This window comes from Gymnodraco acuticeps, unplaced genomic scaffold (genome assembly GCF_902827175.1).
Source record: "Gymnodraco acuticeps unplaced genomic scaffold, fGymAcu1.1, whole genome shotgun sequence".
Lineage (NCBI taxonomy): Eukaryota > Metazoa > Chordata > Actinopteri > Perciformes > Bathydraconidae > Gymnodraco > Gymnodraco acuticeps.
In genome coordinates this window covers 3,499,396-3,525,273 of record NW_022990235.1, presented here as the reverse complement: position 1 = coordinate 3,525,273, position 25,878 = coordinate 3,499,396, and the positions used below count along the sequence as shown (strand labels likewise).

The 25,878-nt window shown below is 38.0% G+C and overlaps 1 protein-coding gene across 1 annotated transcript in view; it reads left to right on the top strand.

Annotated features, from left to right (window-relative positions):
• The window catches only part of LOC117548137 (voltage-dependent calcium channel subunit alpha-2/delta-2-like), a 32,590-nt gene that overhangs the window by 1,709 nt on the left and 5,003 nt on the right, over positions 1–25,878 (top strand). Inside the window, exons 2-37 of the mRNA XM_034219176.1 lie at positions 7,641–7,722; positions 11,811–11,927; positions 12,176–12,235; positions 13,698–13,742; positions 13,918–14,053; positions 14,521–14,652; positions 14,772–14,829; positions 14,921–14,971; positions 16,416–16,515; positions 16,654–16,815; positions 16,925–17,035; positions 17,142–17,220; positions 19,791–19,840; positions 20,025–20,114; positions 20,244–20,309; positions 20,629–20,703; positions 20,796–20,870; positions 20,998–21,069; positions 21,264–21,335; positions 21,585–21,646; positions 21,794–21,870; positions 22,253–22,313; positions 22,403–22,500; positions 22,589–22,679; positions 22,793–22,855; positions 22,971–23,074; positions 23,162–23,260; positions 23,453–23,544; positions 23,649–23,696; positions 24,057–24,128; positions 24,388–24,540; positions 24,642–24,694; positions 24,888–24,943; positions 25,313–25,436; positions 25,537–25,646; positions 25,735–25,817. Of these exons, the coding sequence (XP_034075067.1) occupies positions 7,641–7,722; positions 11,811–11,927; positions 12,176–12,235; positions 13,698–13,742; positions 13,918–14,053; positions 14,521–14,652; positions 14,772–14,829; positions 14,921–14,971; positions 16,416–16,515; positions 16,654–16,815; positions 16,925–17,035; positions 17,142–17,220; positions 19,791–19,840; positions 20,025–20,114; positions 20,244–20,309; positions 20,629–20,703; positions 20,796–20,870; positions 20,998–21,069; positions 21,264–21,335; positions 21,585–21,646; positions 21,794–21,870; positions 22,253–22,313; positions 22,403–22,500; positions 22,589–22,679; positions 22,793–22,855; positions 22,971–23,074; positions 23,162–23,260; positions 23,453–23,544; positions 23,649–23,696; positions 24,057–24,128; positions 24,388–24,540; positions 24,642–24,694; positions 24,888–24,943; positions 25,313–25,436; positions 25,537–25,646; positions 25,735–25,817 (3,079 nt within the window). The remainder of the gene's footprint in view (positions 1–7,640; positions 7,723–11,810; positions 11,928–12,175; positions 12,236–13,697; positions 13,743–13,917; positions 14,054–14,520; positions 14,653–14,771; positions 14,830–14,920; positions 14,972–16,415; positions 16,516–16,653; positions 16,816–16,924; positions 17,036–17,141; positions 17,221–19,790; positions 19,841–20,024; positions 20,115–20,243; positions 20,310–20,628; positions 20,704–20,795; positions 20,871–20,997; positions 21,070–21,263; positions 21,336–21,584; positions 21,647–21,793; positions 21,871–22,252; positions 22,314–22,402; positions 22,501–22,588; positions 22,680–22,792; positions 22,856–22,970; positions 23,075–23,161; positions 23,261–23,452; positions 23,545–23,648; positions 23,697–24,056; positions 24,129–24,387; positions 24,541–24,641; positions 24,695–24,887; positions 24,944–25,312; positions 25,437–25,536; positions 25,647–25,734; positions 25,818–25,878) is intronic.

Here is a 25,878-nt window from a genome sequence, read left to right as displayed (position 1 = left end):
AAATGAAGCAGTTGCAACGCTGAAGAACAGCATCTCTTTCCAATTAAGAATTAATACTGCAGCAGTGAGGATTTATTCCCCTCGCCCTCTCCCCCTTTACTCCCGCCCCTTCTGTCTTGACTCTGCCCTTACATTACTCTCCTTCTCTGCAGATAGATAGATAGATGGATAGATAATCCAACAAGTGTGACATTTTGGAGAAGCATCCTGCTTCCCGCATGTTTTTGGTTTATTATATGTATACATAGTCAGTGTACTACCCATAGTAGATGACTTTACCTCGGAGAACAAACCAGAAATGTTTATGTTGCCCATACTGGTAAACCTGTCTGAGACTCTAATTATCTCAAACAACCTTACCTAAACAATATGAACTATCGCTTCAACATTAGGAACATTAGTCAGTTCCAGTTCCCTGAGGGGAAAAGGTGGCAAGATTTATTCAACGATATCTACAGTGCAGAGTGTGGACGAAAGACAAAAATGGAGCTGCTCCTCCAGTATTATTGAGTCAAATCGGACAAAGCCTGTCGCGCTCTCTGATCACTGTCAGTATGTGGGACGGCCTTGTTTTTGATATTTGTATTTAATACATTTGAATTATTTTACATTTGCAGCCCAGTTACTCTTGAGCAACACAAATTTAAAAAAAGCATAGTTTATGTTAAGGTTAACATTTGTAAAAACTTAGATAATGTTATATTAACAAAATGATCTTTTAAATGAAATCTGTCAGATCACTTCCAAATCAAGGCATGGATGAATCGTTAGTGAATCCATGATTGATACACTGTACTATATATAGATAGATGGATATAGATAGATAGATAGATAGATAGATAGATAGAGAGATATATAGATAGAGAGATAGATAGATAGATAGAGAGATATATAGATAGAGAGATAGATAGATAGAGAGAGATAGATAGATAGAGAGAGATAGATATAGATAGATAGATATATAGATAGATGGATAGATAGATAGAGATAGATATATAGATAGATAGATCGAGATATAGATAGATAGAGAGATAGATAGATATATAGATAGATGGATAGATAGATAGAGATAGATAGATAGAGAGATAGATAGATATATAGATAGATGTATAGATATATAGATAGAAAGATAGATGGATAGAGATAGATGGATAGATCGAGAGATAGATAGATAGAGAGATAGATAGATATATAGATAGATAGATAGATAGAGATATATATAGATAGAGAGATAGATAGATAGAGAGATAGATAGATATATAGATAGATGGATAGATAGAGAGAGATAGATATATAGATAGATGTATAGATAGATAGATAGAAAGATAGATGGATAAAGATAGATAGATAGAGATAGATAGAGAGATAGATAGCTCTCATACATAAAGCAGTAAAGGCTCCTCTCTGCTTCTTATGCTCCACCTATTGCTCTGCTGCTCCAGCCTCTCCACCTCTCACTCTCTCTGCTGCAAGTGAATATGGGTCACATCACACAGTGCTTCTCTCTGCCTCATCCCAGGGGTGTGTGAGTATAGCAGGTAACAGAGTAGAGTCGAGGCACAAGCGCGCCGTGCTGTTCAGCTGCTTCATCGCAGCTCAGCGAATGTGATACAGAGTTTTCTGATGTCCCACAGGGCTCCGGAGAGGAGAGGAAATGGAGCACACAGAAAAAAAAATGTAGAACTGTGCTTCAGCTGCACTGACTCACACAGTTCAGGCTCTGCAGATCTGCGGGCTACAGTCATGTAACAAACCTGCTTTATTTACACACAATTTAACAACACTTTGTACGTGCAACATCAATTAATTTGTGCTGCAACTATCTTGTTGAATCTGGTCTTTTAAACATGTTTTGGTAACCGAAAACATCCTCTTTTAATTCTTACAATGTCATTAAATTCAAGACCAAGTTCTCACGATGTAACTGAGGCTATCCACCACATCTGCAGACCAACATATAATACTCCATACAATGATGGAAAATAGGTTGGCTGATGCAACAAGAAGCGCTATTCACTTGACATGCTAAAAAATGGTATCATAGAGTCTGATACACATTGTGATAAATATGTAATGAGAACAATCTCACACAGTGTGACATGAACCTACAAGACGGCTGTTGACGCACAGAGTATAGAGACTCTATACAGAAGCAAGAGCAGCATACATCTGTTAAGAATCATGAACGTTTCACTTGCATTTTATATTTTTGGGGTAGGGAGCCTGTGTGCTCTACATTTCTGCTAAAACCCTTTGTTTGTTTCTTTTCTTTTTTTAAATCAATAGTAGAATACCCAAACATGATCTGAAAACATGATGGGAATAGAGAGCAACAGAATATATAAGGTCTTGAAAATATATCCTAAGTGGCTTTTGTGTTGTTGGCTGTAAATGGTTTTATACACATTCTGTGAGAAATACCACATGCTGACTCACAATTGTTCTGCGTAATGTGTTATACTTGGAGATATGTTTCTGTAGCAAAAAAGAAACTGCATCGTTTTCATTTTTATTAACATTTTCATTTGATCAGCAGAGGTGGTCTATGCTAAAGTAATCCCGTTTAATAAGTGCTGTGTTATTCATAGACTCCTTGTCAGACATTCAATCATACAGTATCTTCAGGGGCCCTTTAGAAACTAGTCTTGATTTTGCTGGAATAAAAAACCAAAAAACTTAGGGCTCACCTTTCCACAACACTCCTTTAACTTGGCACTTTTCTATCAGAAAGTCAAGCATGCAAACCATGGGCTGCCCTTCATTCTCATGTTTAGCTTATTTTCAAATCACAAAGCAGGGAAACATACAATATTGAAATATAGGGTCCTCATTGTGAAGAGTGTCTTTCTGTAGATCTGGACAATTGAGTTGGGATTTGTGGCTCGTCCAACTGTAAAAAACAAGACTGATTATGAATCGACCCTCTTACAAGATCAAGGTTGCTTTCTGGGTATTGAGATTTAAGGTAGAAAGCTAAAATAAGTGTCTTGCCCTCCACAACTTCTTCTCTAATCCATTTGGCCGATGAATTAGGGTTGAGCCAGTGAGGTGAGAAAGGTGAACAGAGGGAGGTGAGAATCTTTATTGAAACTGCATTAATCAGTGAGGCTCAGGGTCTTTTGAGGATATGGTGCCAAGTTTTGGGCAAACATGGAGTCTTTTTAGTCTTTTAAATCACATTCTGCATCTTAAGCAATAATGTTTGCCATGGTTAATAGCACGCTTCAACATGGCATTGATGCACTGACTATAAAAGACAGTTATTCTACAGGATGCTGCTTTTGATATGATGTGTTTTTTATGTGTGTGCTACTGTTAGAAGGTTTTTTTATGAGCTCAATGCATTAGAGCCTATATATCATAAAGTATGGGATAAACTATTTTGGGGCTTCCACATTAAAACTATATTAAAACAAGAATACTGAATACTGAATGTAAATATTGCTAAAGCCAGACACCTGTATCAAATCTTAGAATGGAAGAATTACCTTCTCTATGAAGCTTCACGGAAGACATTGATGTGAAAACATTTATGTATACATATATATATATGCTACTTTAATGTGATCCTAAAGTACAACATTTTTGTTTTGTTGTAAAAAATGATATAAAAAGTAAAATATTGAGACATGTTTGGCTCGATTAGTAGCTCTAAACATTGATTTCTCCATGGTCAGTCGCAGCTGAAACGACACTTTTTGTGATCAGTTGGCCAATTGGTTTACATTATGCAGTCTCTAAAAAATGGATTGCCTCTTGTATTAGGGAGCGCTGCTACAGCTGCTATTCTTCCACCTTACAGCCACACCATTAACTTAAAATGTGCACTTTTTATGAGCAGTGATACTAAACCTGTGAAAACAGAGACACATAGTATCTTCTGTGGCTCTGGAGTGAGCTTCCCATAGTCTGAGAAAAATAACCCAGAAGAGTTGACACGAAAAACAACATTGAGAAGTTCACTCTTACTAGCCCTAATTTTGTTTATCTGTAAATAAAAAACAAAAACAACACTCATTTTGGGCCACCCGATAGCTCAGTGGTTACAGCTGGCATCCTGTATGCGGTGTCCGCTGCTTAGTACGTGGGTTTGCATCTGGCTCGACACACTTTTCAGGCAATGTCCTCCCCTCTGTCTTCACCACCATATATTTCAACAAATGCACTCTCTGGCCTAAAAATATCGATTTTAACATTTTTGTGTTGGACCATTTTCTATGGGCTTCACTACTGCTATATGTTGCTTTGTTTCATTGCCATTGGACCTCCGCTGTGTTTAACCAGTGATAATTTAGAGCAGGGCCCGGGCCAAATCCGGCCTGTGACTTCATTTTATGTGACCCACAAGAGCTTGCAAAGAATATAATATGTTTATTATACGGTTACATGCCGATTTATAGAAGCACGTTGCCCATAAACTACATATAGCACAATGCCTCTCAAATTTGACTTTTTTCTCAGAATTTGACTTTTTTTCTTCAAAATATGCATTTTTCTTAGAATTTGACTTTTTCTCAGAATCTGACTTTTTTTTCAAAATGTCACTTTTTTTTAAAAATTGTATTTCTTTTTTTTTGTTGCAGAATTTGGCTTTTCTTTTTAAATCATTTTGTGACATTCTCACTGAAGAGACTTATGAAGTTATTACCCTATCCGATAATAATCCAATGCAGAGGCAATAATGTAATATATATACATATATATAATAAATATGTCGTTTTTCTCATACTGATATTCTGAACAATCTGTGCTGTTGTATTTGCTGTAAAGTGTCTCTACTGTAGGCCATTTTTATTATATGTACAGCACTTTGGCTCGACCAAAAATCGTTTATAAATGTGCTATGTAAATAAAACTTGATTTGATTTGATTTGATTAATATAATACATTATTTTTATATTAAATATTTATATATGTATTTTTATATAGTCTTTTTATTATTGTTATAGTTTTATATATAATAAAACTGGCCCTTTGAGCCCATGATGCTAATGTGGCCCAAGATGAAATTGAGTTTGACACCCCTGATTTAGAGGAAAAGTCCCAAGCTCAGGCACTGGTGACTGGCAGTGACACAGTCCACTTCTCTCCCTGCCTGCTGCACCTCAGTTATTTTTCACCCTGACATTAAACATCTATATAATCTGTTTCCAGTGCTCTTAATTTGGGTCCAAAAACAACCCGATACAGGCATTGTCAAGTATATTCGTAAAGCTTGCAACAGTTTTCCAGAGATTAGTCTCTTTTGTGGTATAATAATCTCTGCAGAAATTCCTCTGCTAATATCTGTTTTCCTGACATTAAACAGATGCTTTTAACCCAAAGCTAACCAAAGATGATGCATTTCAACCACCACCAATGGAATGAAATGGTAATCATTTCCTGTCTCGTATATAGGCCCAGTTTAATGTATTTGTGTTTTGTTTTTTTGCCAACATTTGATATTTACACAGCCAACTCATTAGCATGGGTATATAGGTCAAGTAAGTTATCTGGGGGGTCTCAAAACGTGGGTTGAATTAAATGTCACTTTTTCTGTTTCTCTCTGTTACTTTAATCTAAAAAAAACAATGGTATGTGATCATTGTGGAAAGGATTGTGTCTTTGAAAGATAGGTCCACACACTTTAAACAAGGCCAGTTTAGTTTCCCAGTTTCTTCCAATATCTGTATGTAAAGGAAAAATACACATTTCATGAAAATGCTCAGTGAGCCTTTTTTCCCTCTTTTATCATAATAGAAGCACTGCGTTGGTTTGCGTAGGCAGGCACATGTGCTTTACAGTGCTCCGGTGGTTCTGCCGTTTCTGGTTTGCAGCGGATGGTGGGTGTGATTTCTGTGTTGGAGTTGACATTTAACAGAGGTATTGGTAGGAGTGCTGAAGCAAGGGTCTAAAACCTTTTATCACCCAGTTGTTCTTTCTCGTTCTCATTTTAGACAAAATCTGCTTCTGGCAGTCGTCCACGCAGTGGTTGTTATCAGTGGTGTTTCTGCTGCTGACTTGATTTATTTCCAACAAAACTGCACGGTTTCTCTCTCTAACAAAAACAGCTCATGTTGTTCTTTTATTTTCAAAATAATTTAGTATAACATTGTTGAGACATAAAGAAAATCAATAGGATGAAATGTGGGGAAGCATAGGAAAAACTGCGAGACTTCTACAGTAAAGGATTAGTATCAAGTACGCAGTCCACTGTAGCGGAACTTGTTGTTCAAAGGAAATCTACTGAATGGTTTTCTAGTACTAATCTAAATATTATGCAAAAATATATTGAACCACAACAAAAAATTACTTGAATTTCCATGTCAACCCAGCAAAAATATGTTAAGCATCTTTAAAATGATATTTTTATGATAACAATTGAACCAAGAAAAGTTACTGGTAATGATAAACCTACAGAAAAATCTTCTTGCCTTTCTACCATCAACATGAGGTTCACTATAGCCATGTTCATTGTAAGTTATATATTTTCTCGGCCCCTTTTGTGAATCTTATTAAACAAAGGGTGTCGGTGAGTACGTTTATGTTTTTTTTCCTAGATCTTCACATTATCCAACTTGCTTAATTTCCACTCGTCAAATATCTCTGCTGTGGAGAATTGAGCATTACACATTATCCTGCAATACCTCCAATTTAAAATTGAGCACTGCTCTCATAGCATTGTTTCTGGACGAACCATGCAGCTTTTTCAAAAGAAAAAAAGTTTCAAAAATGTACTTGCCAAGGAGCAAGTGAGAACACAGGGTTGGATACGATGGATTGGATACAAGCACTGTGTAGTTCAAGAAAAAAAGAACACAACCAACATAGTTCTGCAGTTATGTGTTTAAAGAGCATCTTCACAACGCAAGATCCTCATAGCTCAACATCATATTCCTTAGATTCCTGACAATAAGAGACAGTTGCTGCTCGTAATGACTGTCACTGTCTGCATTTTTGTCATTAAATTGCCCCAGTTGTTATACTTATCACTCATACAGTAGATGTTTAGTTTTTCTGCCTCATTAGTTGCTCTATTTTTGGCGGATTTGCCAGGAAATTCAGGTTACATTGAGTGATCTTGGCTGTCGCAGCAGGTTTTTAAGGCTGTTTACGCACTTATATAATTAGGATGTAGCAAATTGTATGTTTCCTTGCTCCACAAATATCCTTTCACAGAATTATGATGATGAGTCAACAAAGCTGATTAGGTAGCAATATTAACATTAACAAGGCTTACTCCCATCAACAGCCATTTGTCTAATCTTCTTTTCTTTTCTTGTCGTTTAAAGAAGCCCTGAATTGGCGTGATTAGTGTTTTCCTCTCCTAAATAGATATTGTTGATAAGTGCACAAGGTGAGCAGGGTTGTTTTCAAAAGGTGTGGACTTCTCAGACATTACCAGCTTCTTTCTCAGTCAATACAGCACTGTACTTTACCATTAACACTGTTTACCGTTTCCTCATAAATTGTTTCTAATAAAGCATGTTGTTCCTAATCTGGGTTTTAATAAGCTATTAACAGCTATTTGTTGTATCAATGCTTACTTCGGTGAAAGTCACACACACACACACACACACACACACACACACACACACACACACGTATCTTTGTCATTTGTTTGAGTGGTGTGACAGTCAGCCTGTGATGTTTACCCACAGGATAATGCACTGGGCCAGGCGCATCGAGCAGGAGATTGACAGAGTCTTTCAGCACATCACTGGAGCTCAGCAGTTGAAAGGGGTGAGTGTGTAGCTCTCTTTTTCAGTTTCAGAGCTATAGCTAAAACATTAAACAATTACAGTCTGCCTTTTAGAATTCATTTCTTTTGAATGTGTTAATGATATGCAGATATGTGATCAGCCAGTAACACAATGATTTTTTTTCCAGATATAAAATCCCGTCTTGCTGGCACTTTATCTATTATTTGTAGTCATTATCTTGCAAACATGGCTTTATTCCTACAAGAGATGCCTGAATATTCACAGAACCACACACACTGAATAGATGTTGAATATCTAGTATTGTTTATGTAATGTATTTGTTACTAGTGATACAATTCACTTTCATTACTTTGTATTCATATATGTATCTTTAATGGTTTAACCAGGTAATCTGATTCATGTAAGGAAACAAAATGGTCCATGTCTTATGCATAAGTAGAAACTGTGGCCAACGAAGTCTGTGGATTATCCAAAGTAACAATTTATTTGTTTAGAGATGTCTTAGTTACATTTTTAAAAGATAAGGTTCAAGTTTAATGCTGAGAGCACTACAAAAAAATGTGTAAGCAAAAAAGAAGCATGGATAAATGTGTGAAAGATATCTCGAAAGCTTGGCACATAAAAAGGAGTCTTCTTTCAAGAACGACAAAGATAGCAATGATAGATAGAAATTAAAATGAAGATACTTATTTGGCTGTATCTTTGCACTCTACGTGGTTTGGGGGGGGAAATAATTTAGGGCTGAAACAATCAGATTAGTCATTAGATCAATAGATGAATCTGCAACTATTTTTAGTATCAATCTATTGTTTAAGGATTCTTTCAAAATCAAAACGCCAAGCAAAATTGCTTATTTATTGATAACTAAACTGCAGTCCTTAATGGTGTAATCTAAAAAGGACCTTTGTGGAACAATTGACCAAGTTCATGAACTGTCCTCTGGTATTTCAGACCTGTCAAATGTATGGCAAATACTATTACTCAAATCTCCTATTTCACCTGATTTCTCACAGTGATCTGAGTAATTGAAGTTGTCATGATGGGAATACAATACAGCTACTTCACACCATGCTGTAACAGATGGCTGGACATAAGGAGTTGTCCCTGAGAGGCTGAAAGCTATAAAACAGGACCAAAGATCATCTGCAGAGAGCCCTGCTCTGAGGAGATGTGTGGAGGCGTTCCCTCAGCAGAGCAGCGGCACGTGTCTCTCTGTTGTGTCACAGCAGAGCAGATGGTCAGCCTGCAGCCTGCAGTAATGCCTCGATGTGAGACACCCTTGTTCAGTCAGTCCTCATTAATCCCCTCATCCTCCTGAAAGGCTCTGGATCTGTTAATGAATTTTTTCGCCTCTGCCCAGAACTCGATTCAATCTTCTTCGGTCAAGGAAACGCTTATAATTTAAACCAAACGTCCTTTTCAATTCTTCAACCAATATAAAGCCACAATTTTCCTTTGCAGATATTCTTGATGCCATCTGTGATACAGCCCTGCTCTAAATCAGGATTTTATTTTTCCAGACTGCTTTGTTGCAGTTTGGCAGGACTGCTTTTCTGTGAAATACAATTAGTTTTGGCCTTTTTTTGATTAAAGAAAGCCTGAAAACATGATTATCTGGAGGACAGGGCCATTCTATTTTTTAAGGCACAATAGTATTCATAATGTTGCTTTATGGATTGAATTTAAGTGTAATGGGGTTATTGTGATAGTATGGACTCCTTATTTCTGGCTGGTTTGCTAAAGGTTTTATCTGAGTCATCTTCATCAGTATATCTTGATTCTGAATACATTCTTCAGAGGACCTAGTTATTATAATCAGCAGCCAGTTCACAGATACACGCTGTTCTTTACTGCATGTTCCCATCTGTGTGGTTTGAGCCAATAAAGCAACTGGTCAGTAACAACTTGAGGGATATTTTGAAGTTTATTTGGTAAGGTCGTTTATATGTACAGTAGAGGGCTGTCATACTCAAGATATGCAGGTTTGCTTTAAATCAATATCACTTTCCGTCTGTTGTCATTTTCTCACAAGGAACTGTGTCTGATGGCCCTAAATCTGCTGGACAGCAAGCTTATAGCTAAGTAGTACTGTAGTCACTTTGTTTACCTTCATATCTGAAGGTAATGGACATTTTCACCTTCCAGTCACAGTGGTGTGTAGTAGTATACAGCTGAAGACACCGTTTTTATACTATAGAAAAATGTAGGGCTCTGGGCTGACTGTACATGAACTCAATACCTTACACTGTCTGTTTGCTGCTGTAAACAGTGTTTTTGAAGTTAGATATTGCAGGCAAAACCAAGCATATCATAAAATGTGTAATTCTTTTTTGGAGAGGTCTGTATTTTTGCAGCCACCAGTAAAATAGATGAAAGTTCCTCCCTGTGCTCCTGTTAGTTCCTGAACAGACGTGTTCAGCATGTGCAAACAGGCAGTAATTAATGCCAAGAGGTACCGACATTTTCTACACCAAACTTTCTCTCAAAGTAGAATTTGAAAGAAAACAGTTACTCAGAAAATTGCTCTTGTTGTTCATGCTGCTTCATGCTGTTATTGCCAGATGCCTCCTGATGACCCATAAAGAAAACTGGTGTAATAAATCATTAGAAATACTTACTTTTACTGCAATAATGTTGAAAGACCACATTTCACACGATAACTGTGACGTGTTTCCACTAAAGGTCTGATTTAACTTCAGTTGCCCTGAAGAGGAGCATTAAGAGCAGAATCTTGATGAATAAGTCAACTTTACATGTAGGTCAAAGTCAGAACGTCAAGTAAAGGGCAAGCAGTTATTTTACATTACTTACAGTAAAATAGACTTTTGTGGTGTGTTGTAGTAAGACAACTTACTCACTATTTGGAAATATGTGTCATGTTTGTGGTAAGATAGGAACATAAAATAAAGATCAATCTTTACCTTAACTAAAATGTATTATTGGCAGAGTGAAAAAAATAGATCTAAAGGTTTTTTCCATCAACTTCTCACTAACTTTTTGAATTTTTTTGAATGTGTCTGTGTTTGGCCAAAGTTAACATTTTTAAATGTCTATCATTTCACACCAACTTCTATTAAATGTAAATTATTTTAAGCAATAATACTGAAAAACAAGAACAGGATGCTGGACGCTGGAACTGATGTCTCACAATACTGAAGGTGTATTGACATCTTGGCCAATCGGAACAAACAATGTCATTAAACACAACACAGAGAAGTGTTCGCGATGTAAGCCACGGTCAGTTCTGGCGAATTCTCCTTCCTTCTGCATATTTTTCCAACTCAACGGGTTGTAATCATATTTGAGAAGAGATAATGGAGGATGTCATGGAAAACTGGTCCTGTAGCCTGAGGGCGATACAGGAAGTATTATCTCTGGACACAGGAATACGCCAGGCTCCAATCGATCAGCAGGGAATCTGTCTACAAAGTAGAGACACACAATGATTCTGATTGGATGCTAAAATATAATCAAAGACTAGTTCATTATTCTCTAACAGCATAGGATAAAATGTTGTGTACAGTTGATGCGTTCTTTTATGTAAACAAATATTTAATGACTAATTGAATGAATGCAACGATGGTCATTTTGGTATGAAATTCCAGTATTGTGATTTATCTGTGAAAACTTCCTTCAAAGACAACAGACACTATTTGTGACTAGATCACATGAAAGGATCCATATTTAGATTTGGATTGAACAGACAAACCCGACATGTGACTGCTCCCCTGCGTCCTCAGTGTTTGGATATAAAAAGGATTTGCTTTTGCAAATTCATGAGCTGTGAATTATAATTATTATCAGGGTTGTTCTGAGATGCTGGGGCTTCGATATTCTCCTCATCCGTTTACTTAACTGTTTGATTCTTTAGTTATCAAAAAAAACAGTACAAAATACAGACTTGAACATTATTATTTTAGCTGGAACTGATGTCTCACAATACTGAAGGTTTATTGACAGCTTGACCGAGGGAACAAACAATGTCATTACATCGAAATTAGCATTTTCAGGGAACTCATCACAGATACAGCCCATAACACTCCGACTAATCGATTGACTGTTCAGCTGTTACTGCAGTTTTTAACTTTAGTTTTTTTAATTCAACAGATATACAATGAAGAAAGGCGACGGTTTAGTCTGGTGAAGAATCAGCCTCGGAGGATTGTGGAGAAGGTGGCCTCAGATATAGAGAAACTCCTGGCTAAGAAGCGCAAAGCACTTGTTGTAAGTAAATGTTTCTGTCGTTGTCATTCTACTTTTTTTTCCTGACAAATATGAAACGTATTGTTTATGCAATTGTAACTATTTAATCCTATAATTATTCTAATTGTTTTAACTGTAAATGTTTGTTTGTATTTTCAAATTAAGTTATCCAGTTTAATCTTCAGTCTTCCTCCCCCTTGGATTACAAATGTAATATCAGACATGTCCTCCTCCTCTAATGTGAGCGTTTCTCTGTGTTCAACATGTAGAGGTTAGCCAGTGAAGCAGAGCGGCTCCAGCGAGAGCATATATGGCAGGATGGAATCAAGGTAAAACCTTAAATAACATTATGTTTGTTGCATTATTGAGAGCGTTTGATGTTGCTTCCTCTCATGTATTCAAACCCCAAAACTTGTGTTTGTCTGTTAAGTTTTTGGGACATTATGCGTTCAAATGAAACCACTGATGTTAATTCAGAGCAGATGGGTCTGATGTCTTGGAGCGTTGCGGCTCCGAATGGGACGACCTGATAAATAGGAACATTTTCACCAGTCAGCTGGGCAGATCCCTCAGCGCTCAGCTGGCTGAAACAGACGACCGAGCACTCAGCCGTGCGTTTCCCTTGAGTCCTGAACACATCACTCTTCCACTCGGCCTCCTCCATTTGCCCAGCAAAATGAGATGGGGTTAATGGTTAACCTCATCCTTTCACATGGCCTCTCAAAGCCTCTTCTCTCAGTCGCTGTGTCCCTCTATCCTTTCAAAAGACACTGGTAGTTTTACATAATTGAGCCCAATAATTAAATAATGATGAAGACTTTTTTAAACCTGTTGACCATTTTCCAAAAGATGCCACTTTCTGATTGATTTCCTACCTTATGAGTTTTCGGTATCTACTAGATATACGTATCCAGTATTTATAATATGTATCCATATTTAAATACATTTAAAATCAATTGTAGCTTAAATGTTTTTATGGCTGAGGAAGAATAAAAAGAAACTGTTCTAAAGGTAATGTTTTTTGTTAGTCGGACAATGATCCTCATCAAGAAGAGTTAGCTTAACTGCGTTATGTTTCATTAATAAAGGTCCATCTTATCTTATCTTATCTTATTTGCCCCTCCGTGAGCAAAGGACAGTAGCTATTTCACTTGATAAAAATCACTGACTGAAAAAAGCTGGTTGTTTTCACAGCTGTACTCCTCGTAGGACGGGTCGTATGCAACAAACAGCCGACAAAGAGAGACTTGATTTAAGTTGAAATGTAATATAGGCATATGGTCTCTTCAGAAACTAAGACCAACAGATGTCTGCTGAGTCATAATGTGGCAGTACTGAGCAGAAACAATAGCAAACACTTGGTGGTGACAACTTGCAAAATACAAGGATGTGAGGCTTTTCTCGATTTTTATAACATTGTAAACAAACATTTTTTATATAAGCGGCTTTGAAGTGAGACCTTTATTCTACATTCATATATTTTGACTGAAACTATTCACATCATAGATTTTCATTGAAAACATGAAAATAACATTTATATTTGAAGCTAATGAGAGATTTATAAGGAAAATAGAAGAGAATCTGCAAAAAAAAATACAGTTTTATAGGGTTAATCTTTACTGAAGTTTAATTATAATCAATCAGAACAATCTTTAGTTGTAACTCCTCTTTGTGTATAGGGGAGCCCTGACCTGTTTGCGTATATACTGAGTGACTACTAGCCCTTGTGTTCTTCATGTTTGCCAACATTACAGCCTCCTCAAATCTGCATATCTGCATCTTTCCTCCTAGGAGCTGGACATGGCTTACTATGACTCCAAGGCAGAGATGGATTATGTGAGTAGAAGACAAACACACAGCATTTTGGAGATTATTTGATAAATCGAAGATAAAACATTTCCTATTCAAACAAATAATAAAATAATTAATAGTAGTAAATAATAAGTAGTTTTAATGTTAATGCTGATGATAGAAGATTATCTGACATGTATGTTTCCTCCTGTTCTCAAAGTACTCCATGGAAGGAGAAGGAGAGGTGGAAAACCCCTCGCACATCAAGCTGGAGTTTGTCTACGATCCAAATTTCAAAAACGATGTCAACTATTCCTACACAGCTGTTCAGATTCCTACAGATATTTATAAAGGAGGCAAGTGAAGTTATGACTATTTAATTAATTGTCCTGCTGCACAGAATGACGCCATGTTCTTGTGATTTAGATTGATGTATTTGACATATTTTATGAGAAGTTAAGAAGTTTAGGGCGAGACACCACAGACAAACACATTGTTATTTTATTCACTGGTCAATTTTGAGATATTGGGCTGTATTGCTTTCATAACATGACTTCTTTCAGAATGGTGGAAAATACTTATTTAGGTGTTTATATTACTACGTAGATTCTTCCTAAATCCATAAGAAAATGCCCCAATGCACATTTATATTTCAGAAAGATGAACCTGGTGTTATCAAATGTTTGTTCAATTCATTTGCACATTTAAAAATCAATTTTCAGAAAACTTGTTAACATGAAATTCAAAATTCATGGTGACATTTATTAATTTATTAGTAACCATTTTCACCTTTAGCGTGTTCCTTTATCTCTCCTCCCATCAGCTCCAGTCATTCTGAATGAGCTGAACTGGACGCAGGCGCTGGAGAAAGTTTTCATGGAGAACAGTCAGGAGGATCCGTCCCTTCTGTGGCAGGCGTTTGGCAGTGCGACGGGCGTCACTCGCTACTACCCAGGTAGCTTTTAATAACCCTTCCTGTGCTTTTTAGTGGACATGATTGTGTTTAATATATCGAACAGTTGGCAAACTCAAATTGATAAGTAGTGTGAGGAAAACCTATTTTCATTTTTTCAGCTTCACCTTGGAAGACCCCCAATAAAATTGACCTTTATGACGTCAGGAGGGGGCCCTGGTACAGTATGCTGCTTTAGACACATTTTCATGATGTTTTATCCCATGTGCAGCAGATTAACATACTGCATACTATCTTCCCTCTGTCACAGGTACATCCAGGGAGCCTCGTCCCCCAAAGATATGGTCATTCTTGTGGATGTGTAAGTATTTCATGAAGTTTTTTGGTTTTAGTAATAAGCTTCCATGTAAATGTAGCATCTAATACCTCCATAAAGCACACGTGTGTTACTTTTATTGCTGCATAACCTGTGAATTTAACAAACCACATAAAGCCTTCCCTTTTTTCTGCATTTTTAAATAATGAATTGTGTTGAAATCCATCTGGCAAGTTTTCCTCAGCCTTCCTTGCAGTTATTTCCAACTCACAAGTGAAGTGAGAAGACCATGTGTGGTGTAACTTCACATAAGAGAGCAGCTTCTTTGTGCTTCTGGTCCCAGCTAAACTAGAGAAAGTCATGTTGTAGTGGAAAAAACGTGCACCTGGCACTGACTCCGCACCAAAACCAGCTGAGAGTGCAGCTCATATTGCTTATCATGTGTAACAACGTAAAGGTCAAGTTAGAGATGATCAAAAGAGTCACGAGCAAAATCTAAATTGTTTGTACATGATGTTTGTAACTGATAAAACCCCACCACAAACAGTTTATTGTGAAATTAACATTACCATTTAAAGGAATAGTAATTTGGTGAAACACGCTCATTTGTTTGGATATATGTATTTCCCCACATTTCAAACTATTGCTTAATACTTAACATGATCAGAGCAATGTTTCCTGTTTCCATGGTGAATCAGGTAGTACAGTGTGTTTGGCAGAGTGTAAGCAAACTCAGGGTCGAGTACAGCAGCCTGTTGTTGTCACTGTAATGTCCCAGTGGTTGTTTCATTGCGGCGGTCATTGGAACTCTCGGAAGGTTAATCCTATTATTGAATTGAATGAGTAAAATCTAAGAGTTGCCCTCAAAAATGACCTTTTGTCAACTCAGTATATCACATGTACAACACCTTAGTCACCAAGGCAGCCATATATTCAGTCACAAATAGGAAACCTCAGCCAAAACCCTGAAAATCACTGCCTCTGTATTTATACAGTACTTATGGACATCAGAGTATAATTACTGAGTAGTGTTTGCTCATATGTTCCCGGGGTGTTTTATACTAGCAATTTCAGCATCACTGCTGAAAATTATGTTTAGTAAAAACAAACACTCTATTAGAAAACGGTACATTAGTGCTTTCCTCTGTGGACTGCGAAGCACAGGAGAAAGAAATCCAAACAAAACAAATGTATCACTGTAGATTAATCAGGGGAAATCATGTTTGTGATTGAACATCTGGAGGAAGCATGTGGAAAGTCTTCGGAAATGCTTTTCCTCCTCACGTATTCTCCATTCATGTGGGGCACAAATTAATCTCCGTAAATACTTGGCACAAAGTGTTAGACAGCGAGATTAGGAAAAAATAATTAGCCAATCTGAAACATTTGCTTTGATGTGTATGTAAAATCATATTCTTAGGTGTGTTTGCTGTAGTCCCATGTTTGTAACTAAGCATTTGATTGGTATGATACTTATATGTTTCCTCAGGAGCGGCAGTGTCAGTGGTCTCACCCTGAAACTCATCAAAGCGTCAGTGGAGGACTTGCTGGACACTTTGTCTGATGATGACTATGTCAACGTGGCCAGGGTAAGAATCTGCTTCACTCACTGACCCTTCATCACTGATTCTCCATCATTTAACATCTCTGTCCCTTGGCTTTGCTCTCCTTGTTTCCTTCAATCTTGACATAAAAAAGCTCAAACTGTGTCTCCTGCTGCGTTTCAGTTTAACGAGAAGGCCGAGGCCGTGGTTCCCTGCTTCAAACATCTTGTCCAGGCTAACGTCCGCAACAAAAAGATCTTCAAAGATGCTGTGTTTCAGATGCAGGCTAAAGGCACCACTGACTACAAGTCTGGATTTCATTTTGCTTTCAACCAGCTGTTAAATGTAAATCATATATTGATTTAGACTAGGAATGATTTCAATACCGACGTCTCCACACTCTGTCTTTCCACTGTTCACTTATTCATCTCCCTTTTTAAATGTACTTTTATAGAAGACAAATGTCCCTCGGGCCAACTGCAATAAAATAATCATGCTGTTTACTGATGGAGGCGAAGACAGGGCTCAGGATGTGTTCATGCAGTACAACTGGCCCAACAAAACGGTTGGTTTCTTCTGATCATAACAACTTTAACTTTCATCAGGCATTTTTTAAATTGTTGTATCTTACTCTGAAGAGTCAAATGTTTTCCTCATTTGTCCTACCAAAGGTTCGAGTATTCACCTTTTCAGTGGGTCAGCACAACTATGACGTCACACCTTTACAGTGGATCGCCTGCACCAATAAGGGTGAGATGAAATTTAACATGAATTATTCATTGTATATTATTTTCACCTTTTTTCTGAAAAACATTTGTACCATAGTTACTTTAACTATTTAAACTTCTCAATGGTCTGCTAACTAGTTTTCACTCACTCACTCAGTTTGAAGGGCATCTTAGTGAATTATATAGTAGTAAACTAAAGACCAGCATTAAACCAAGATTCAATACTATGTTGCTCTTTGTTTTCCTCAGTGAAATATGTTTCATCATATCTTCATTTATGATTTTATTTTAAAGTGGACTCTAAAACATTTTACTATAATGGCTGTGCTCTGCCTTGAGTAAAAAACATCAAAAGTAAATTGAGCGCAAGTATTTTTAGCTGAGCAGATAATCTTTAAATTCATCGCTGCCCACTCAGTCCATCCTTTTAAAGAGATGTCTGCTGTACATTTATTAATCAATGCCGAGACAGAGGAACAAATAAATAAATCACTGAGTCTAAAGTAGAGTGCAGTGCACTGACCTCACTAATGGGCTTCCTCTCAGATCAGTGAGCAGACCACTGTGGTTTCACAGCGCTCACGCAGAGGTCACTTTTGTTCGCGGAGATTTGATTTGCTCTTGGCTGAGAGCTGACATTGATCTTTCAGGAGAACTTGTGTTAGTGAGGATGTTTTAGAAGGATGTTTTTTTGTTTATCTCTTTATGTATTTTTCTACATTTTCTGTTTTATTCTCTGTCAAAGCGTTTTGGGTTTTTTAGAAAAGCGCTATATAAGTGTCATGTATTATTATTATTATTATTATTATCATTATTATTATTATAGTGTCAATAATAATAATAATGATAATAATAATAATACATGACACTTATATAACGCTTTTCTAAAAAACCCAAAACGCTTTGACAGAGAATAAAACAGAAAATGTAGAAAAATACATAAAGAGATAAACAAAAAAATAAGGGGGGGGGGGGGTTTAGTCAGAGGTTGAATGCATTGTTGAACAGGTGGGTTTTGAATGATTTTTTGAATGCGGTGAGGGAGGAAGAGTCCCTGATGGGTTGGGGTAGTGAGTTCCAGAGGGTGGGAGCAGCAACGGAGAAGGCTCTGTCGCCCCAGGACCTGAGGTTGGTCGGGACGGGGGGGACAGGAGGTTGGCAGCAGCAGAGCGGAAGGAGCGGGTGGGAGTGTGTCTGTGGAGGAGGTCAGTCAGGATGGGGCCAGGTTATGGAGGGCTTTTTATGTCGTGAGGAGGATCTTGTAATGAATTCTCTGGGGGATGGGGAGCCAGTGGAGCTTGATGAGGACGGGGGTGATGTGGTCACAGATTTGGGTGTGGGTGAGTAGACGGCGGCAGAGTTCTGGATGTATTGGAGTTTATTGATGATTTTTTAGGGTGAAATCATAGAGGAGGCTGTTGCAGTAGTCCAGACGGGAGGTGATGAAGGCGTGGATGAGGGTTTTTGCAGCAGTGGGGGAGAGGGATGGACGTAGACGGGCGATGTTTTTGAGGTGGAAGAAGGCTGTCTTGGTGGTCTGTTTGATGTATTGGTTGAAGGAGAGGGTTTGGTCAAATATAATGCCTATGTTCCGGATGTGAGGGGAGGTTGGAACTGGGAAACCGTCGATGTTGAGGGTGAAGTTTTGGATGGATGTGCTGAGCTTTTTAGGTCCAATGATGATTATTTCAGATTTATCCCAGTTGAGTTTGAGGAAGTTAAGTTGAAGCCAGGCTTTTATTTCAGTGATGCAGTTTGTCAGGATGGAGTGGGTAGCAGCGGAGATGGACTTGAAGTAGTGGAATTGAAGTCCATAACGGCGGATTAAGTGACCAAGGGGAAGCAGGTAGAGGATGAAGAGGAGGGGGCCGAGAACTGAACCTTGGGGGACACCTTGTGGGAGGTATGATGTGAACCAAGAGAGGGCAGCGCTGGTGATGTTGAAGGTGGTTTCAAGACGGGTGAGGAGGATGGAGTGATTGATGGTGTCGAAGAGTTAACAAGAGTTCACTTTTGTCCTCACAGAACATTAATCCTCGAGGGCAGGCTTTTGTTATTATTCTGATAAAATAGGGTGGATTCAAACTGAGGGAGAACAAGTTGTATCCGAGTGGGGAATGTTCATTTATTGCCTTTTTATGAGTTCAACTAAAACTAAATAGTTTATAATTATATTGTTATATATATCAGATATGTTACCTTAAGCAACACCAGGTTTGCTACCTCCAATAGTGATGAACTTCATACCCAAAGATGATACATGCAATGCATTATGAAAAATGTGGTTTTATGAAATTAATGTTATTTTTGTTTTTTAAAAGGACTAAACCTGGTAATTGCCAGTATACCTTCATTGGATTTCATTGTAGAGCTGAAACTATAAGTCAATAAGGTTAAAGACAATAAGATAAACCTTGATGCCTAGTGAGGGAATCTGCTCTCTTTCTGCAGGAGTGAAGTGGCTGAGTCACTGGTCGAGTAACATCTAGTAAAATCTCGAATGTTTATGAACACCACTCTTTTTTTTCTGATAGCATCGCTCACTCATGCTCTCTTCTCTCTGTTTGTCTTTTTTTCTCTGTTGCTTGCCAGGTTACTATTTTGAGATCCGTTCCATCTGTGCTATAAGGATTAACACCCAGGTGGGTCGTCTAGTGCCTCTGACACAGCTGATCCCCATTCACCGTTTCAAATTCTCCTTGTGGGGCTCACTCTTTTTGAAAAAACATCTACTTCAATTTGTTTTACCCTTCCTTTCTCCCCGTGGCCTGATGTTGTTGGTTGTTTCGGAGCTGCAGTTGGTCACGTATCCCTTTGTTTTTTCAGGAATACCTGGACGTGCTGGGGCGCCCCATGGTTCTGGCAGGCAGCGAAGCCAAGCAGGTTCAGTGGACCAATGTGTATCAGGATGCTTTGGTGAGACTGCAAGACCATGTTGGCTGAATGTGATCAAATATAATAAATGCACCAAACATACAGATTATACACAGTTAGTAAGTAATCTTGCATTTTATGTAATCTGGGTTTTGTCTTTTGATTCTATAGGGTCTTGGCATGGTAGTAACTGGGACTTTGCCTGTGTTTAATCTCACCATGGATGGAAATTCACAGGTAACAAAACAGTTTTTTGTATATGAAAGAAAGTGTTTAATAATGTGGATTTCTGTTCTGTTTAAGCTTGTGGTCACTTTTCAAATGCAGAATGTAGCTATGTTGTATAAGATCATAGATTAGTAAATCCCTACATTTAAAGGACTAATGTTTAAGATTTAGAATGGGTCCATGAGAAGGATCTATATGAACAACATCATAGTGTGATATATGGAAACTTGTGTGTGGAAATCTTCACACACAATCTTCTAATTCAGCAACGCTGGTTCTCGTGAGGACCTTTCAAATTAATCAGATTGATGTTTTTTTGTCTGACCAGAATCAGCTGATTTTAGGTGTCATGGGAGTCGACGTGCATCTTGACGAGATAAAGCGACTTACACCACGGTACAATGTATGTAGATCACATACATGTATTACTCACTTGTACTTGTGATGGAGGCAACAGACAAACACATCACTGTTATTCCTCTCTTTTATCAACAGCTTGGAGCCAATGGATACATATATGCCATCGATCCAAATGGATATCTTCTCCTTCACCCTAATCTTCAGCCAAAGGTGGTCTATATTTTACTTAAAAAATATAAATATTTTACTGTGGTTTGCAGGAAGACATAGTTTATTATGATGCTGGTTAACCTGTTCTATATTTGATGTGAATTTAAATAAATGTGCCTCCTCCCAGCTGGTGAACTTCCTGGAGCCTGTGACGCTGGACTTCCTGGATGCAGAGGTGGAGGACGTTAATAAAGAGGAGGTGAGCACTTAGTGGCAGGTCAAACTGAAATGTCTCAGGCATTTCCTGTTTCTTGTTGTTGCTATCGTTCAAAGTATTACCGGGCAAACAATAACATCTGCTTACAATCTGCCTATCTCAAGGCCCCACTGCACGTGTTTTTGATTTCATGGTTGTGGCTGAAAAAGAAAAGGATTTGTGTTTTAATTTTCTAGATCCGGCGACAAATGATTGATGGAAGACCAGGTGAAATGCAGGTCAAAACTCTTGTCAAGTCGATTGATGAGGCAAGTAAATTATCTTTACTTAATTATATTTAAAAAAAATATCTCGCCTCTTTAGTCACAACATTAAAGAACGTTAACTTACCTGGTTATCTAAAATGTTGGTCATCAGCTGTCTTGCCATCATTGTAAGGAGTGAAGAAACACATACTATTAAAACAACTTCAAAATACTTTAAACACATGTTCTATAAAATAAAGCTGCGTTGTGTTGGGTTTACTGAAATGTCCCTAAATGTCTCCTCTACTGCAGCAGTACATTGATGACGTCTACAGGAGTTACACCTGGACTCCCATCAATGGCACAGATTACAGGTAAGCATTACAATGTTACAATAACAAAATAATAACCAACCAGCTGTGGCCCGATGAAGACTGCACACACAGATGGATTCACTCTCCCTTCCTCTCTCTCTCTGTCTCTTATTCATGCTCTCTCTGTTGGGATGTCGCCACCTGCAGTCTTGGTCTGGTATTACCCACCTACAACGAGTACTTCATCCAGGCAGACCTGAGTGATGTGATGCTGCAGCTCCAGTGTGAGTACAGAAGTGCAGTGTTACTTTTTGTTATTAAATAGTAACACGAAGAAAATATGAAAGCAAAAGGCTGACTGTATACAGATGTATAGTATTATGCAAGTCTGGCATTTATTTTTGATATTATTTGCATCTAATGTTGTTTGTTCCCTGAGGTGAGTTCTGCATAAAACTGCTATGTATCAATCACAGCAACTTTCATGGTCATGCAGCACAATCAAATAATTCTGGTTTAAAGTCTAAGACCCTTTTTATTTTACATATGTCTTTTTTTCTATTTTGTAAACTTACTTCAATTTAATGTGATAACTGTGATTATTTGTTGGTATTTTTGTTAGTTTTTTTAAATAAATGAAATTGTTTTGTTTTGTTTCTGTTACAGATATGCAGTCCCTGCTGCCCAGCTCCTTTGAATCTTCAGGACATGTGTTTCTTGCTCCAAGGTGGCTATCTCACCTTACTCTCTTGATTTCACTCTTTCTCAGTGTGTTGCTGACAGTACAAAAAGTTCTTATTAATTCTCCTTCTCCAGGGAATACTGCAAACGTCTGCATCTTTCTGACAACAACACCCAGTTTTTGCAGAACTTCCTCTCGCTCATGCTGGAAATTTCTCCAGAATCTGATGAGTGTGAGTGTGTTAACAGCATTTAGGTGTTTAAAATATTTGCCACTGCTGCAGAGACACCAAAGAGATAATACACTTGTTTTTCTCTCAGGTGACCAAGGCCTCATCCATAACCTGATTTTGGATTCCAGGATTATCGGGCAGCTGGCCTCTCGTGTTTGGAAGGACAAGGACCTGAATTCGTGAGTCGACTTGCTTTATAAAACATTCTCACACCATCAGAAACAGGAATCTACTATTATGATGTCACCATTATATCAAACAAAATGGCTAAGTAAAAACACATTTCTCAAAGGTATGGCTTCCTGGCTGTATTTGCGTCCACTGATGGAGGAATAACACGTGTTTTTCCCAATATGTGAGTAACACTAATTAACTTACTAAAGCTAGTAAATATACAGTAATCCCACTGATATTCTGTCTATAAACATTTCTCTTAAAACATTTAACGGTTTGTGTTTTTTGTTTGATAGAGCTGCTGAGTTATGGGATGAGGATCCTGAACCATTCAATTCAAACTACTACAGACGGAGCCTCGACAACAAAGGCTACATGTTTAGAGCTCCATCGAGATCCTGTGAGTAACTGAAAACATATCAGACGTACAATCTGTTAAAATCATGTCCAAATAATTTGTTTTTAAATCACATTTTGTTACGACCAGCATTGGACGACCTTGTTGGTGGAGAAAACGGCACGGTTGGAATTCTTGTTAGTTCGGCTGTGGAGGTTAATTTAGGAGGCAAACTGCTCAAACCTTCAGGTAAGAACAATGTTTTTATCTTGCAAACTTGATGTTGCATCCTGTGTCATGTGGGATTCCAAGAAACGTTTTTTATCTAAAATATGTTTAAAGATATTTCAGCTACCTGTACTTCTTCTTCTTCTCACTGAAAAACCTTTCTTGCCCTCCTCTTCCTCTCTTTGCTCTGATCCGGTGGATGTTTTGACTCAGTGGTCGGGGTGAAGCTGGACTTGGAGGCATGGGTGGACAAGTTTAAGATCCTGGCCAGCAACGTGTCGGACAGTCGACAGGGCTCACAGAAGGTACAGCACAGGGCGATAACTTACTAATATGAATCACTTAATTACACTACATATACTGTGACAGAAGTGACATCACTGTCTCAATACACATTTTGTCAAAACAGTGTGGACCATCCAGAAGCTGTGAGATGGACTGTGAAGTGAACACTGATGTAAGAACTTTATCTGTTTTAATCTCACAATAACTCTAAAACTAGCCTGTGCAAGTCTTCGTACTACAGCAAGATACTGTCTCCACTTTTGTTACTATAATTGTATTATTAATTGCAGAGTAATATTGTTATTAAAGAGACCACGTTTCAAAAAGCTAAGGGGTCGGACATTTCCACTTTGATTACTAATTTGTGTTTATTGGGAGTATTTTTGATCTATACTCCAGGTATAAGACACCTTTTTCTTCAAAATGTAGGATAAATTACACCTACAGTATAACCTCGAGATTAATCGAAGCAACATGCATGTGAATAAAAGTGTTTTCTGTAAATGTGTGAACTGTGCTTTGTTGTCTGTAGGACCTCCTATGCTATCTCCTCGATGATGGTGGATTTCTGGTTATGTCCAATCAGAGAGATCACTGGAAAAAGGTCTGTGTTTGTGTAGTGATATGCTTGCTTGTACATATTATACTTACTTTCAGAAGAAATTATGCAATACATATGTATTATTCATTATTGATCTCAACTAAATTACTCTAAAGTCATGTACATTTCCTTACGTTTAAGCAGTTTAGTTTAGTTTTCGAAAAATAAATAAACATGAAGCAAAAGTACTAAGCATAAATACAGTTTATGTGTCACTGTTCCCTCATGCACTTTCTTTTTCCCATTATTTTCTTCCGTTCAGATTGGCCTTTTCTTCGGTGATGTGGACCCTTACTTGATGCACGCTCTCTACAACAACTCAATCTTCAATCGCCGTCAGTCTTTCCACTTCCAGTCTGCATGTGAACCGGTCAACGACAGTCAAACGGGTTCAGCAACGAGGGGCATCTTTGTGGTGAGAGACCAGCTGCAGATTTTAGATCCAGGGCCTTTTTTATTGTTTTGATATATATATATTTGAAAGCTCTTATCTGTAACTACTGTGTGTTTCTGCAGCCGTCCATTGCTGACATCCTTAGCTTGGCCTGGTGGACGTCCACAGTGGCATGGTGAGACTTTATTTACTGTTAACTGACACAATACATGCGAGGTGCCCTGTAAAACAATCTTAACTGTTTGAAGACCTCTGCAAATGGACCCAGGGGGGGTTATTGTTAGCCCAATGTCCCTTTAGCTGTGACAGATTGATGTTTACGGATTGTATTTCATTTTTAATGAAGTGCATTGTGTACACTCTTTCAGGTCTGTGACCCAGCAGCTCCTGTATGGAATGGCATACAACAGCTGGTTCTACCAAGGTGGATGTCTGCATCTTAACACACTATTTTGTTATATCTGCATTGATTATTGGATTGAGGGATTTTTAAGGCTCATTTCAATCGCTTTTTATTTATTTGAATCAAACAAATGGTAAAACTTCACTTTTACAAACATCTAATCAGCAGATAACCTTTGTTGTTTTAAACATGTACTAGGATGAACCCATTAAAAGGGGATTTTGTTAACAACAATGTGCGTTCTTGAACCATGATAACCGTAAACAACAACATTTAAATGCATATGTACTTAACGGTAGCAGTTTTAGCCTCAGTTAAAAAGCCAATTGAGATATAAGAATATAATACACATAATATAAAATGTACAATTTGGATGTATTTGTGTTCTAGATGATCTTCTGGTTGATGGTTTTGAGACAAGGGAAAGCAGCTGTGTGACCATCCAAAGCCAGTTCTACTTTACAAACACCACTAACTCCTACAACGTGCTGCAGGACTGCGGGAACTGCTCCCGGTGGGTTTGTCTGGAGCGTCAGCAGAAAGTGTTTGTGCTCTCATACCTGTACAGTACACTCTGCGGGAAGTCTGATTAATATCCATCACTTCTCTAACAGGCTGTTCCACGCGAAGCGGATAGAAAACACCAACCTCCTCTTTGTGGTCGCGGAGACGCTCCCCTGCAGCTCATGTGAGATAGAGAGACTGACACTGATCAGGACAGAGTGTATCCTTTTCCAGCTGAAAGTGGACATCTTATCCATCTTGTGCTGCTAGTAAGTTCACTGTTACCTCCCTTAACAAAACACTAACAGTTCAGGAGGAGAATCCATGCGAAGTACTGAGAAACGCGCGATATCGTAAAGGCCCAGCATCATGCTTTGACTACAGTGCCTTAGTAAGTATAAAACGCTTTAAGTACGGCATTATCTTTCTTAATTCATAAGTTCTTGATATAC